Raw genomic sequence first — 16,138 nt, 5'->3', positions numbered from 1 at the left:
CTAGACCATATTCTTCCACGTCTTCACGCTCATCTATACAGAGTAACGTATGTCCAAGGCAGGAGCACGCCAAATCCCTGTCTGGAACCGATAAACCACAGGATAAAGAAGGTCATCACCAATTATGCCTGATATACATGAGACCCCAGCCCCTCCAACGGTGGTCCCACGTCCGAGGATGCCTCCATCGACAAAACAGGCTCTCTCTCATTTATCTGAAGCTTTATCAGGCTTTTTTGACTCGCTTCAATCTTCCTTTAATTTACCAGATGCTTCCTCACCTAGTTCTCCAGAACCACAAGGTCAGGAAGAGAATCAGACACAACCGGAACCTTTACCAAAAACATTGGAACATGGCACGCTTGCTCCCGAACGTCCATGACCGGGAGCTTCTCCTTCGTGCCACTCAACAATCTCTTCAACAGGTTATCCTTCAGATCCCCCGGATCAACCACAGGAGCATTATTCTCCTCCGGAGGATCTATCGTATCCTAAATTCTTAGATAAACTTGGCAACATACTTCATCTAGAAGTGCAAAAGTTACCCGATCCAAAATCAGAAATACTGTCTACTAAAAATCTTTGAAACTCCGGGGGAACCAGCTTCACTACCCCCACAAGAGGTACTGGACACAGTACTTAAGAAGTCTTGGGAAACCCCACACACCTTGTCAGCGGTGTCCTGAAAGACCGATCTTAAATTCAGAATGCCAAAAACCATCTTATTATACAATGCCACAACAAACGATGCGAACCCAACACAGCCGGGTGGCGGGTGGGTTTCGTGAGAACTAATATCCTGCTGTCCTGTGAAAATACCTGTTACAGGTAAGCAACATTTGCTTTCTCACAGGACAAGCAGGATGGTAGTCCTCACATATGGGTGAGTACCAAGCACCAAATGTACCCAAAGGCGTGCAACAGGCACAACTGGGGTGGAATTTGGTAGAGGGCATCCTGAACCCCACCGGGCAGGCGGAAGGGTGTTAGTACATCACGTTGTAAACAGGTTATGAAGGACAGACTGGCCGAAGATGGAATCTGGTCTTCCGGCTTTGTCCAAGCAATAGTGGGCTGCAAAGGTGTGCAGAGAACTCCAGGTGGCAGCCCTGCAAATGTCAGGAAGCGGCACCGATCACAGGTGTGCTATTGAAGTCGCCAAGGCCCTCACAGAGTGTGCTTTAACATGGTCTTGAAATGGAATGCCCGCTTGCTGATAGCAAAAGGATATGCAGTCCACCAACCAGGAGGAGAGAGTCTGCTTACCCAAAGGCTGCCCTAATTTGTTAGGGTGGAAAGAGACGAACAATTGAGTTCTATTCCTGTGGGCAGCTATACGGTCTAGATAGAATGCTAGAGCCCGTTTACAGTCAAGGGTATGCAGAGCCTGCTCTCCTGGATTGAAATGGGGCCTGGGAAAAAAGGTAGGTAGTATGATGGATTGATTTAGGTGAAAATCCGAAACTACCTTAGGTAAGAATTTAGGGTGAATGTGGAGTATTGACCGATCCTGCAGAGGTTTAGTGTAAGCCGGATAGGTAACTAGGGCCTGTAATTCACTAACTCTGCAAGCTGAAGTGATTGCTAAAAGGAAAATTACTTTCTATGTGAGATATCGAAGTTCACAAGAGTGAAGAGGCTCGAATGGTGGTTTCATGAGCCGACCCAAAACCAGATTAGGTCATGAAGGGGCCGGAGGACGCAGTGGAGGCTTGATGTGAAGCAAGCCCTTCAAAAAACGTGTTACAAGGGGTTGTACTGATTTAGGAACTTCCCCGAATCCTTTATGGAAGGCGGCTACCACACTGACATGCATTCTGATGGAAGAAGTCTTTAGACCTGACTCTGATAAATGCCAGAGATAGTCAAAAAACTTCGTGATTTGACAGGAAAAGGGGTCAAAGGACTGAGAAGAGCACCATGACATAAACCTTTTCCATTTGTAAGAGTAAGCTTTTCTCATGGAAGGCTTCCGTGAAGCAATCAAGACACGAGAAACTGGTTCAGAAAGGTTAAGTGGCTGAAGGATTAACCTTTCAACATCCGTGCCATCAGGGATGGATGTTGAAGATTGGGATGGCGGAGACACCCATTGTTTTGAGTGATCAGAAGCGGGTCCGTCCCTAAGGGAATGGCCTGCGAATGGAGAGATCCTGCAGTATTGGAAACCACACTTGGCATGGCCAGTGAGATGCTATCAGGATCATGGTTCCCTTGTCCTGACGTAACTTCACGAGAGTCTTTGAGAGACAAGGGAATGCATAGAGCAGACCGGATGTCCACGAGAGTGAGAATGCGTCTCTGGGCTGAGAGTGTTTGCTGCGAATGAGAGAGCAGAAGTTCTCTACTTTGCGGTTTTGAGGAGACGCAAAGAGATCTATCTGAGGATTTCCCCATTGTTGGAAGATGGAGTGCGCTGCTGAGGAGTTGAGAGACCACTCGTGCAGTTGAAAGATGCGACTCAGCTTGTCTGCCAACACATTGTCTACTCCCGGCAACCAGGTGGCCGTGAGGTACATCGAATGGGAGAGAGCTTCCGCCCATATCTGTGCAGCTTCCTGACACAGAAGGAAGGAGCCCGTGCCTCCCTGTTTGTTGATGTACCATATGGCCACCTGGTTGTTCGCCTGGATCAGGTTAACTTGATTTGAGAGGTGATCCTGAAATGCCCTGAGAGCATATCTTATTGCTCGAAGCTCCAGGAAATTTGGTGTTTGGTTTCCTCTGGAGACCAAGATCCTTGTGCCTGTAGATTGGCCACATGGGCTCCCCAGCCGAGGTAGGAAGCATCGGTGGTGAATGTTATTTGAGGGTCTGGAGCCTGAAAGGGCAAGCCTTGGAGGAGATTGTTCTGATGTCTCCACCAGGCAAGAGACTGACGGAGTGAGGCGGTTACGTGGACCATGGTCGACACGAGCTGAACGCTTTGAGTCCATTGTGACTGTAGAGTCCACTGCATGACTCTCATGGCCAATCGTGCGACTTGCACTGAGGACGCCATGTGTCCCAGGAGGATGAGAAAATGACGTGCAGTCACGGATTGCTGAGACTGCAGCTGGTGTGCAAGAGATAGGAGAGTGAGCGCTCGCTGTCGAGGCAGAAAAGCCTTTGCCTGCAAGGTGTCAAAGTCTGCCCCAATGAACGACAAGGTTTGAGATGGGACTAAAGAGGATTTGTCGTAGTTGACGAGAAATCCTAATTAAATTAGAGTGTGTAAGGTTAGATTGAGGGCAGACAGAGCAGCTTGCTGAGTGGGAGCTCTGACTAACCAATCGTCTAGATAGGGGTAGACCTGAACACCCTGAGTTCTTAGAATGGCTGCAACTACTACGAGGCATTTCGTGAAGACTCATGGCGCAGATACTAGGCCGAATGGAAGCACTCGGTACTGGTAGTGCTTGGGGCCTACTAGAAACCTCATGTATTTGCGATGAGATGGAGTTATTGCAATATGAGTGCATGCGTCCTGGAGGTCTAGAGAGCAGAGCCAGTTTCCTCTTTGTAAAAGAGGAAGAAGCGAGCCCAATGTTACCATCTTGAATTTCTCTCGCTGGAGGTACTTGGTGAGGGCTCGTAGGTCCAGGATTGGACGAACGCCTCCCGATTTTTTGGGGATTAGGAAGTACCGGGAATAGAATCCTAGGTCGTGTTGAGAGAAGGTCACAGGTTCTATTGCCTTGGAGTGGAGGGAGACCTCCTGATTCAGAAGGTTGGAGTGATCGGAAGTTCTCCACGTCGGTAGAGGTGGGGAGTCCGGTGGAATGGAGAGAAAGTTGAGATGATAACCCTGAGCGATTATTGCCAGTACCCACTGGTCTGAGGTGATGGAGTGCCATCTGTTGTTGAAATGGCACAATCGACCTCCCACTGGTATGTGATGGAATGGAATCTGGCTGCTGCTCTCTAGGTGGAAGTCAAAAACCTGAAGCAGGACCTGGTTGAGGAGCTGCTTGCGGTTTTTGTTTCCGTGTCTGACGAGACTGGGCTTTTTGAAAAGGTCTTGTGGAACTAGATCCGGCTGGTGACGGGTAGGACTTCTTTGGGCGGAAGAATGACTTCAAGTCCTTGCGGAAGGGCTGTTTTGAAGAGTAGTCAGAAGGCATCAGAGAGAGTTGTCTTAGGGTCTCATGATGGTCCTTAAGTTCCGCCACCATCCGCTGAATCTGTTCACCAAACAGATTGTCCCCCACACAGGGCAGGTCAGATAGCCTGTCTTGTACTTCAGGGAGAAGGTCGGAAGACTTGAGACAGACCAGTCTTCTTGCCGAAATAGCGGCTGCAGATGCCCTACTGGCAGTGTCAAAGATATCATAAGATAATCTGATCTCATGCTTGCCTGCTTCAAAACCCTTGTTTACTAGGGTTTGAAACTGATCTTGGAATTGTTGAGGCAGGGTATCTGTCAAATCTTGTATCTGCTTAAAAATGACCCTATTATATTGGGTCATATAGAGCTGATAGGCGGCAATCCGGGAGATGAGCATTGAGCCTTGGAATACCCAGCGGGCTAATGGCATCTAAAAACGTCTGTTCTTTGCCTGGGGGAAAAGAGGTATGAGGCTTTGATCTCTTTGCTCTTTTTTGTGCAGATTCAACAACTACAGATTGGTGATCCAATTGAGTTTTCTGAAAGCCTGGAGCTGACTGCACCAAATAGGTAGTGTCAGCCTTTCTGTGCACTGGAGCAATGAAGCCAGGATGTTCCCAGTTCTTCTTGAGGAGATCCAGAAGAACTGGGAAGGATAGGGATGGAGGTTATTTCCTTGGGAGCATCCAGGAATTGGAGCAGCTCCATCATCTGATGTCTGTCATTCTGTTCAGTCTGCAATTGGAAGGGAACCAATTCAGACATTTCCTTCACAAAATTTATAAAGGAGAGGTCCTCTGGAGGAGAACGCTTCCTACTTTCAGTGGGTGAAGGTGGTGAAGGTAAATCATCGGTGTCTGGCGAGGAATCATCAGTCCAGGTATCATAAGGATCAGCACCTGACCCTCTAGGAACTAGAGTGGGATGGGGTGGTGGGATACCTGAAGGTCCTGATCTAGGCTCTGAAGGAATCGGAGGAATTATCGTAGGCACTAATGAAGGCATTGATGGATGGCTCGGTGGCGCCGGACGTATCGGCACCGATGGTTTGATCGGTGGCGAGGGACGTATCAGCATTGATGGCTGAGGCAGGACTCCAGATGGAGGGATGCGGAATGGTATTTCTCCTCCCGATGACAGAGTAAGTGGAGAGGGCACTGGGAGCCATTGGTGGAAAAGCAGCAACGAGCGCTTCCATCCTGGATAGCAGCGGTGCCAACGCTGCTGGAATCAGGTCGGTGCTCGGTTCCACAATTGGTACCTGTGTCAGTGCCGAAGGAACCTGGAGTCGTTGCATCGCCTTGTCGATAGCCTCCCAAACTATCTGGTCCAGTTCTTCTTGGAGACCTGGAGCAAGCAGCCCCAGCTCCGGAACAGAAGAAGGAGGCAGAGGCATAGCCAGAGGGACCACTGTTAAAGGCAGAGTTGCGGCTCCCGATCCCCTGTCCAGTGAGGATTGGCTCGGTGACCCGGTCGCCGAAAAGGTCGGTGCATTTTCTGGATGGGGTTTTTTCGACGGCGGCTTGGACGATGGCGAGGTCGATGATTTTGCTCCCTTGATGGTTCGAGACTTACGATGTTGGTGGCGATGTTTCTCTCTGCGATCCCTTCGGTCCTGAGGGGGAGTAGAAGGTGTCGAAGGCCGAGATGTCGTCGATGCCGGACGGTCACCGACCGGTGGTAGATACTGGCGCAAAGTTGATGGTGCCGGTTCTGACGACATCGATGCAATGGATGGAGTCGGGGTTTGAGCATGGAAGAGAAGTTCCATCTTCTCCATTTTGGCGTCATTAAGGCACATTTGGTGCATGTTAGGACATTGTGCTCTCGTCCAAGACACATTACACAGACTTTATGAGGGTCTGTGATAGACATGGTGCGATTACAGTCCGGGCACTGACGGAACCCCAACGCCATGGAAAAAATTGAGCCGCGGTACGGTCGACGGCCACTAGGCCGTGAGGGCCAAACTCGACGGTAATCGACGGAAAACGGGTAAAAACTTACCGGAGTACTGCAGCTTGAAAAAAGTTAAAGGAGGGACCCCTGTGGGGCAAATAAACTTTTAGTAATTCCGTGAGGAAAATTCCTGTCAGGAATCTCTGCAGAGCTCCTTTACCACGAGGCTACTGCTGCGTGGAAAAAAGAAGACTGAAGGGGGACCCCTGCTGGCTGCAGGGTTAATGCCATGCTGGGCATGCCCAGTAGGGGCCAGTCAAAGTTCTGGAAACTTTGACTGTTCCGTGATTGGGCTCCATCCTGTGATGTCACCCATATGTGAGGTCTACCATCCTGCTTGTCCTGTGAGAAAAGACTGCAGAGAGGAGATACGATAGAGATCTATTAAATTATGAGTGGAATGAACAGGTAAATGTGAATCCGTTGTTTAATCATTCAAAAAATACAGAGAGTAGGAGATCATGAAGTTACTAAATAGCAGATTTAAAACAAATTGGAGAAAATATTGCTGAAGGATATGGTAAATGCAGTTTGTGAGGCTGGGTTTAAAAAAAAGATTTGAGCAAATTAGTGGAGGAAAAGTCCATAAACAGTTATTAAACCAGATAGACTTGGGGAAAGCCACTGCTTATCCCTGGGATAAGCAGCATGGAATCTGTCTTCTATTTGGGATTCTGCCAGGTAATTGCTACCTGAATTGGGCCACTGTGTTCTATTTGTAAAGTGACATTTTATTTTTATTATTTTACTGTGAGGCCTTTTAAGGGGCAGGTTTTCAGTTAGATACATAAATGCAAAGATTTTCAATGCAAGTTACCCATATACCATACATCGAGTTTGAAAATCAGATTATTTGTATAGGTATGTACATGTATGAAAAGTGGGGTGTGTTGAAAATGTAAGGTACCTGCATACATCTAGTACGTGGCCTCCAGAATGCCTTTTTTTTTTTTTTTAAACACGGACATGTTATAAAATCCGGGGGTCGGCGCGTGCAAGGGGATGCACACTTATGCACCTTGCGAGCGCCGAGCCCAAGGGGAGCCCCGATGGCTTTCCCCATTCCCTCCAAGGCCGCTCCGAAATCGGAGAGGCCTTGGAGGGAACACTTTTTTTTAAGCTCCTCCCCACCTTTCCCTTCCTTCCCCTATCTTATTTCGCCGAGTTACGCCTGCCAACTTGCGTGCGCGCTGGCCGCCTGCTGGCGCACGAACCTCCGGCACAGCCGCTGTGCTGGAGGACTCAGGACTGCGCCTGGACCGCGGCCCCACCCCCAGACCGCCCATTTTTGAAAGCCCCGGGAAATACGCGCGTCCCGGAGCTTGTGTGCGCCGCCGAGCCTATGCAAAATAGGCTCAGCATGCGCAGGGGTAGGTTTTCGGGGGTTACGCGCATATATTACACCCTTTGAAAATCTACCCCATATAGTTTAGGTGGCTGACAATTCACTTAACTTTTGTAAGTTAGTTGTATGCAGGTAACTGACGTCATATTCAGAAGCATTTACACAGGACAACTTTTTTATCTAGCTAAAATTTGCAGGGCGTTCTGGAGGCATAACTAGAAGGAGCTGGGTTAGCCAGATAAGTTATCCTGCTAACTCCGATATTCAGTTTTAGCCAGGTAACTTACCTGGCTAATTCTGGTCAGCCTGTACACCTGGCCTAAAGTTAGCCGGATAAATGTATCTGACTAACTCTTAAGATAGCTGGATATATTTAGCTGATACATTTATCCAGCTAACTAGCTGAGCCCCACAGCAGCTTAATATGGACCTCTATATTTTTACACACAACAGGTGACCAAGTCTTGAAAATTTACCTCTGTAAGTATAAAAGGAATAACATCTGTGTAGGATAGGAGAATTTAAATGCTAATAAAAGCTTGTAGTTTTGTTTATTGTGGGATAGAAAATGTAGTTTCATATTTAACAATCTGAAGTTGGTGGTGATAATTTAATTTTTTTTTTTTTCCAGGTGGGTACACAAGATTTTGCTAGACGTTTTCATGCAACATACGTTTCTTGGGCTATTGCATATCTTTTGGGTTTGATCTGCCTTATTCGAGCCTGCTACTGGGGAGCCATAAAAGTCAGTTATCCAGAGTACAGTTTTGCATAGACTTGGTTATAATAGATTATAGCAATTGATAGCATCTAGAATCACTAGATTTTACAAAGTGGACATTTTTAGGTATATTCCTGTCAGGGTTCTGATCTGTTACAACTAGTTGTAAGGGTGGGGGAGACATTCTAATAAGAACAATTACTCATTGCACTACCTTATATGCAAATAGTTTGTTTTGCTGCTAGATTCTGAAGCTCTGACTATGAAAGTATGTTTACATGTTCATACACCTATGTTCTAAATGTAGACTTTAATTATATGTATTGTATTTTGCAGTAACTTTTATTGTTTTAAGATCCATCTGCATCATTACTTTGCCATTCTTTAAACACATGAAAGGGGCAAGAAGTATTTATAAGTGTTTATAGAACAGTAACATGTTTGTACTTAAGTTTTAAGTGAAACAGTATTAAAGCGCTTGCATTAAAAAATCTAAGCAATAAGCTTTTGGCTTGAACTGCTTACTGTATCTTTTACCTAAGACCTCATTCAGGAAGTGGAATTTACAAGTGTACTTTCAAGATTGTAATAATATTGTTGGAAGGTGTCATTTGTAGTCTGTATGGTTTCAGTTATTGGGTAGACAAAAAGATAGAATATCTTGGTAGTAACCTTTGGAAACAGAACAACCAAACATCCATTTTCACGTTTAGAATGGAACTAAATATGACGTTCTTACTAGCGAATCCTAGGATAAATGTTAGGGTTTTTTTGTTTGTTTTTTTTACATACAGAATCTAAAAACCTATTTCTGCAAGTTATTCTATAGGATCTTAGTGGGGGGAGGGAGGGGAATGTTTCATATGACAGATTTTATAATACTGGATTTTTTTTTTTTTTTTTTAAGTTTTAAGGTCAAGAAGTGAAAGTCTGGTGTCTGTCTGATTTTAGCAAATTTCCCTTGTGGGGATAAATATACATTGGTTAATGCCAAGATCTGCTGTTTTACAGTGACTTTTTTAACTTAAGACTTCTATCTTTCCATCAAAATGCAGCCAATTTGTTTAAAATGATACATGTTCTTATTGCAGAGAATGTTCAGACAGAAGTAAATTCAATTTTCAAATAATTCATTAGGACTAAGGGCCCAGTTCTTACACTGCTCATCTTTCATTTGTAAAAGATTTTGCTAAATTTGGAAAATGTCATGAAATGGTTAGAAGACAGTTCTCCTTGGATAGTGCAAAAGGGAGCATTTATTTAGATGCCCCAGGGATAGGTATATATTAAATTATTTGCTGACCTGCTTATCATAATAAAGCATTCAGATAAGGATTCAAGCACAATAATTGTAGCCCACAGCAGTACGTTAAAAGTCTTTGTATGATAAGTGTACAAAAATGATAGCTTGGTCAGGATTCCTATTGTATGTATCTTTTCAAAATACTAATAAAGATTATTATTCAAATGTTACTTTTTTTAGTGTTTTTTTAAAAATAATTTACAATTATTTTCTGACTACCTATCAATCCTAGACTAGTCATTTAACATAGGACTGATTTATTAAGCTGCATTAAAATTTGACTGCTATTGTGTGTGTTATTAACCAGTGTTATTGCTTGATTTTAATGCAACTTACATTATAGTGAATGGGTTTAACTAAAGTGCATTAATGCACAGTAACAGACTTCAGTAAATCAACCCCACAATTTACAGGAGACCCAAAATTGGGAAACTTCTTGGGAACTGTGATCCCATAGACCATGGGAATCAAAAACGTTATGAAAGAGGTTGAGTGAGTCACTTTGTTGTGCACGTGTTCCCTGATGGTTTATTTAGGGGTTTTAAAAAATATATTTGGAAAACTACTTTTTTTTTTTTTTTTTTTACAGCTGTGTGTAAGCGCAGCAGCCAGCAAGTGAGAAAATTTGTTCTTATATGACTGGATATTTTAACTTGTTTGAATAGGAATTTTAATTCTAATTTGCCATTGCTGCTGAGTAAAAAACTGGTGGGAACCGTATAGGTTATTTTGAAAAACAGTACTCAGAAAACCTGATACTAAGTATTTATTTTTAGTAGCATAAGAGAAGGTGTACAATTTTGATTTCGGTACTAAGGGCAAATATTGGGACAGTAACTTTCAAAACGATGCACAGGCACACATTGGCATGTGTGCGTCAGCGTGTGCCCAGGGACGCAGCAATTTTATAGCTTACAAACACATCTTATAAAAATTACCCGAACACATGTTCCTAAGCACGTAAATCCCGTTTCTACTGTGCAAGTCAGGGTATTTTAAAACCAGCGCATGCCCTCGTTATGACCCATTTCACCAGTTCGCCCAGTTGAGCTAGGTCCTCCAAACACCCCCCACTCCAGTTTTAATACCCTGCACTCCCCCCAGTTATCCCAACTCCCCCCAGTTACCCCAACCCCTCCAACTGGCTGTTTTTGTTTTTTTTTTTATATATACAACTTATACCTCCTCCATAGCAGAAGTAAATTTATGCAGCAATGGACCTGGGTACGTGAGTATTTACACGCATATCTTTTGGCCATGCCCCGAAATGCCCTTCCCAGACCTTGCCCACACCATATCCCCTTTTTGGAATCAAGTGAGATGTGCGCATCTGGGTGAGGTGCACCGATTTTTGGTATGCACCGAGCTTTTAAAATCTACCTCTAAATGTATATATATATTTTTTCTCCTGGAGGACCATATGGTTCAAAGGATGGCAGAAGAATATACAGCCTTTTTGCCTATAGACCACAGGTTTAAATCTGGTTCAAATTAGTGCTGACCTAGGCATTAGCATCAGAGAGCTATTTAGTGTTCTAAGTGCAATGAGTTTAGAGGTCTGTGTTCAGTTCCAGAAGGCAAATATTCACATCACATCACAATAAATAATTAGCAGTTGTGATATGGAGACCAAGAACTGAATGGGACTGCAGACTGAATTATTCTCACTCCTAGAGCTGGTCTCTAAAACAGGTAGGCACAACAGAAGAGCAGTGTGGGGGGGAAGTCATTGCTTTTGTTGTGCTTGGTCTGTGAATGCATAGAGGATTTGATTTGCTCTGCTGTAGAACAAGTCCTCCGGTGGTGAGTATGGCTCTGGAGGATCGTCTGGTGCGTCGGAAGGATATCCCGTTGACGTATCTGGGAACGAATAAGGTGAGCCTGGTTGAACAGAAGGAAGTACCGGAACAGGAAGTTTTGGACTGGATGGTTGGGTAATCTGAACGGGCTCTGGGGTTGGCTCCCGTGATGATGGAGTGGAATGTGGTGAACTGCCCGGCGGGGAAGGCGGGAGAGTGAATGTACTCTGCAATGTTTCAAAGAATCCAGATAGTGCTTCTGATAATTGGGAGAAGGCTTGTTGTGTTTTGGGTGGCATTCGAGGCTTTATTACCCCTTGTCCATGTCTTGGGGGAGATCGCCGCACACAAGATGTCTGAGCTATCTCTACCCACTGGATGTTTTTGTGGGCGTAAGTCGACTATCTTTCGTTTTTTAGTTAACGGTTCTTGTAGAACCTGGGCCTTTTCCCAGTGTTTGGAGACGGATGATGAATCAGAGTATACTTGTGATTCCGGGGAGCCCAAGGAGGAATGAGACACAACATCTATCAGTTCATCATCGGATGTTAGTCGATGACCTGGGGTATGTTCCTCCATAGTTGACATAGAAAGCCTGGAAATTTGAGGGCTCTGTGTGGGCGAGCTCTGTTGTCTTGGAATCTTAGTTTTAGACAGATAACCTAGTTCATGTTCTCTTGAACGAGGTCTTTTGCTTTTTTGTGGTAGACTGGTCCCAGTCCCCGATTTTGACTCAAAGTCTTGAGTTTTCGCTTTAAGAGTCAAGTGCTTCGGTTTGATTGAACCGTGCGTCGGGCTGGATGATGAGTGCGTTGATGATGTAGGTGGATGAGTCGACGACGCTTATGTGCCTTCTCGGTGCCGTGTTTTGCGTTTGGCATTGATCCTGCGCCGAGCAGCGAGTGTGGCTTCAGTTTTGCCCCGCACATTGAAAGGTGCTTCGATCCCTCGCTGTGTGCCGGTCCCTCGGCATGCGATGGTGGCATTGATTTTGCGTTGTGCTTTGATGGCGGAATTGATTCGACGCCATGCTTTTTCTTCTGCGTCGGGTGAGTTGGTGCCAACGCAGGTGTTGATTGCTTCCTTATCAACGAACGAGGCTTAGATCCCGGCACATCCGGCGTTTCTGATAGACTGTGGCTCCGTGTCGGCTCATCTGCTCCGGTTCTTTTCCCAGATTGCTGGTAGGAGCTGCGGCTAGACCCCAATCAGACCCGATGGGGTTTAGGTTCAGTTCTATGGTGTTCTTGACCCATGTGAGCCTTCTCTTCGTCTACTCCAGGCCTAGAGAATGGCAAATCCATGGACGAGGAAATTTGGTTTCGACATGTGACCAACCCTCTGAGCTGCCTCCCCAGCCTGATATTTACAAATTTTTATATACCGTCATTCGGTAGGTTCCATTACAATGGTTTACAACATTTGCATAACATTTCTAATCCAGTTTCATTTCCTACATTCACACATAAAATACAATAAAGAAAAAGGAATAAAATATAAGTAAAATTCACTGCAAATAAAAATGTGCTTCAAGTATAATAAATTAAGAACTGTAGTTAATATCAGGAATAACAAAGGTCAAATAAAATTTCTTTATAAAACTACTAAAACAGATCAGTATTGAAATTAACAAAATAATTCAATGATAAAGTGAGTAGCTAATGGAATATGTTGTAAATACCATAGTTTTCGCTCCATAAGATGCCCTTTTTCTTCCCCAAAAGTGGGAGGGGGGAGGGGGGGGGAATGTCTGTGCGTCTTATGGAGCGAATATAAAAAAAAACAAACAAAAAAAAAAACCAACTAACTAACTACAACCCTCCACCCTCCTGATCCCTCCTCCAAGACTTGCCAAGAGTCCCTGGTGGTCCAGCAGGGGTCCTGGGAGCGATCTCCCCCTCTCGGGCATTCGGCTGCCAGTAATCAAAATGGCATCGGTAGCCCTTTGCCCTTACCATGTGACAGGGGCTACCGATGCCATTGGTCGGCCCCTGTCACATGGTAGGAGCAATGGATGGTCCACGTCATTTGAGCTTGCCTTTGATGATGATATCAGGCTGTGAGAGGCAACCCAGAGCAGAAGCAGAACTTTACCAGTAACTGGTGCCAGCAGTCAGAAATGGCTGAAGGCAATCTGTTGGCCCCCTGCTCCCACCAAGATACCCACATGGGATACACTGTCCAAGAGACAGGACCTCACCAACTAATCATGTACAAAAAAATTCAAATTCTGATGTCAACTCAGTAACAGCACATAAACCCCTTCTCCTGCCAAAAACTTTATGAAATATTTGGCCAGAGGGACTGCTGGAACGATTTTAACATTATTTCCCCGACAAGCGTTGGACACGCCCCCCATGACGTCATCTAGCCGGGACATTCACCGGCACAAAACCAGTGTCCTGCGGCACGCAGCCGCCAGCACGCTGCCAAAGGGGCGTGCCCCTTGCTGAGTTCATCTCCCTCAGTCGGGAAGAGCCCAAAACTTCAACATACATGGGCAGAAAAAGGAAAATAAAGGTATTCCCTTCGATTCCATCTACTCTAACGGTAAGGGGTTCTATGGGTACACATATTACACGAACTGTAAATTCTTTAAACCCCAATCCGGAAGTTTCCTTTTCATCAGGTTCCATACGGAGTCCTGGCCAGCATTCATCACCTCAAAACCTAGAACTTGTGTCTAATATTGAAATAGAAAACTCAAATGTGTTATCGGAAACAGAATCTCCTAGTGATAAAATTGATGATTTAGAAGGTGTAGGTGGGAGGTTGGAAACTCCGACACAGACAACTACCGATATGATGGATAATAAAAATGCAGAAATATCTGACTTACGAAATCTAACTTTAATTGATGTATGGAGATCTGTACAAAATATGGAAAAATTATTAGCCCAGGCAATGACTCAATTTGGTTCCTCTACTACTGAGATAAAGAATAAGCTACAGGAACATACTGACCATCTAAATAAGTTAGAAAGCAAAGCAAGATAAACAAGCAACATATTACTAACTTACAATTGGCAAGTACATCGTTTGTTAAAGACAGCCTTATGACACAGAGTTTGAAAGTCTTGAAAATGGGATGAGAGTTAAAAACCTCCGCTTTTTAAATTTCCCTGTCTCAAGGCTGTTATCAGCAACTGAACTGCTTCGAAAATATTTAGCAGAGATTTTGCAAATACCAACTAGCAAAGATATATTGATCTCTAAAATATTCTATATCCCTCGAACCAGAGTAAATAATGGTGTTCAAAAGACGTTTTTGATGTGGTACAAGGAGTTAGCCCTAATTTAATATCTTTTCTGGAAGCATCAATAGATGAAATTCCAATAAGGGCTACACTCCTAGTTGCTTTTGTGTATGAAACAGATAAAAATCTTGTTTTACAAAAATTCTTCAAAAATAAAGATTGGTTTTTTTGTGTATTATTTTTATTGGTTTTTCCATGTTGAAGGCACATGGAACAAATTTATATTCTATGAATTGTCACATTTGGAAACTTTTCTTCTTGACAAAGAATCTAGTAAATCTAGCCAAAATCCATGATTACCGATTCAACCCTAAAGTGCTATTCTCATATGCCTCTGGTCTTACTAAATCTATCCCGCCCATCATACCGGACACTGAAGCCGCTGTCAAATGCGAAGAACTTGCTCTCTATTTCTATAGCAAGATAGCGAATCTCCTTCTCTAGATTCCCTATCTCTCCACTCTCTCCCCCTTCAGGTTCTGCACCCCCCACCCCCTCACTGGTCTCCCTTGACCTTACCTCCTCCAAAGAAGTTGAATCCATCCTCAAAAAACTCAAACCCGCCTCCCACCCTATTGACACCATCCCCCCTAAAGCGCTCCTAGCTGTCCCTAACTCAGTAGCCAGAGCCATAGCAGACATCATCAACTGCTCTCTCTCCACAGGTTCCGTCCCCGACACACTTAAACAGGCAGTGGTTAAACCCCTCCTTAAGAAGCCCTCTTTAGACCTGAGAGACCCTGCCAATTTCCGCCCCATATCTAACCTCCCATTTATCGCCAAGATAATGGAAAGAGTTGTCAACTCACAGACTACCTTGAAAATCACAAGATCATCCACCCCATACAATTCGGTTTCCGGAAACACTTTAATATGGAATCTCTCCTACTTACCCTATCTGACCATCTCCTCAGAGGAATGGGCCAGGGCCACAGCTACCTCCACTGCTTTTGACACCATATGCCATAATCACCTCCTTGCCCGCCTAGAAGGCACTGGCATCTCTGGTCTAGCCCTCTTATGGTTCAAATCCTCTCTCTCCCAACAGAAATTTCTCCGTTAAAATAGGTAATGCCATTTCTGCCCCCTACCCTCTCCAACAAGGAGTCCCACAAGGCTCTTCCCTATCCTCTACTCCTCTTTGCCATCTACTCTCTGAACTCAATCTTAAGTTCTATCTATATGCGGATGATGTCCAAATCATCATACCTATTTATAACTCTATCTCCGACGCCCTGAAGCACTGGGAAACCTGCCTCACAGCAATCAACTCCCTACTCACCAACTTCCACCTCGCATTTAATGCTTACAAAACTGAACTTCTACTCATCTCCCCCCACTCTCCCCCAATTCCCCCCCCTGACCCAGCTATTAAAACCACAACCCTTCGTAAAGGACCTTGGAGTTCTCCTTGATCAACATTTAAGCATGAAGAAACATGTTAGCGCTATACTCAAAAGAAGGTTTCTTCAAACTCAACGTCCTAAAAAGACTCAAACCCTTACTATACACCCAAGACTTCCGCACTGTGATCCAAGCCACCCTTTCTTCTAAATGGAACTACTGCAACTCTCTTCTATTAGGGCTTCCCTACTCCACGATAAAACCGCTTCAAATGCTACAAAATGCAACCGCTAGAGTCATCACAAACACCCGCAAAACAGACC

At 44.7% G+C, this 16,138-nt stretch overlaps 1 protein-coding gene across 16 annotated transcripts in view; it reads left to right on the top strand.

Moving 5' to 3' along the window:
- PIP4P2 (phosphatidylinositol-4,5-bisphosphate 4-phosphatase 2) overlaps nt 1-16,138 on the top strand; it is a 569,842-nt gene that overhangs the window by 197,925 nt on the left and 355,779 nt on the right. The window contains exon 7 of one of the 16 annotated variants that reach the window (XM_029591651.1): nt 8,023-9,334. The exons of the other annotated variants lie outside the window; for them this stretch is intronic. Coding sequence (XP_029447511.1) covers nt 8,023-8,166 — 144 coding nt within the window. The 3' untranslated portion in view covers nt 8,167-9,334. Of the gene's footprint in view, nt 1-8,022; nt 9,335-16,138 lie in introns of those variants that run through there. 16 annotated transcript variants of the gene reach the window in all.

The sequence above is a fragment of the Rhinatrema bivittatum genome, chromosome 2, assembly GCF_901001135.1.
Source record: "Rhinatrema bivittatum chromosome 2, aRhiBiv1.1, whole genome shotgun sequence".
NCBI lineage: Eukaryota > Metazoa > Chordata > Amphibia > Gymnophiona > Rhinatrematidae > Rhinatrema > Rhinatrema bivittatum.
This window is presented reverse-complemented; position numbering and strand designations above follow the sequence as displayed.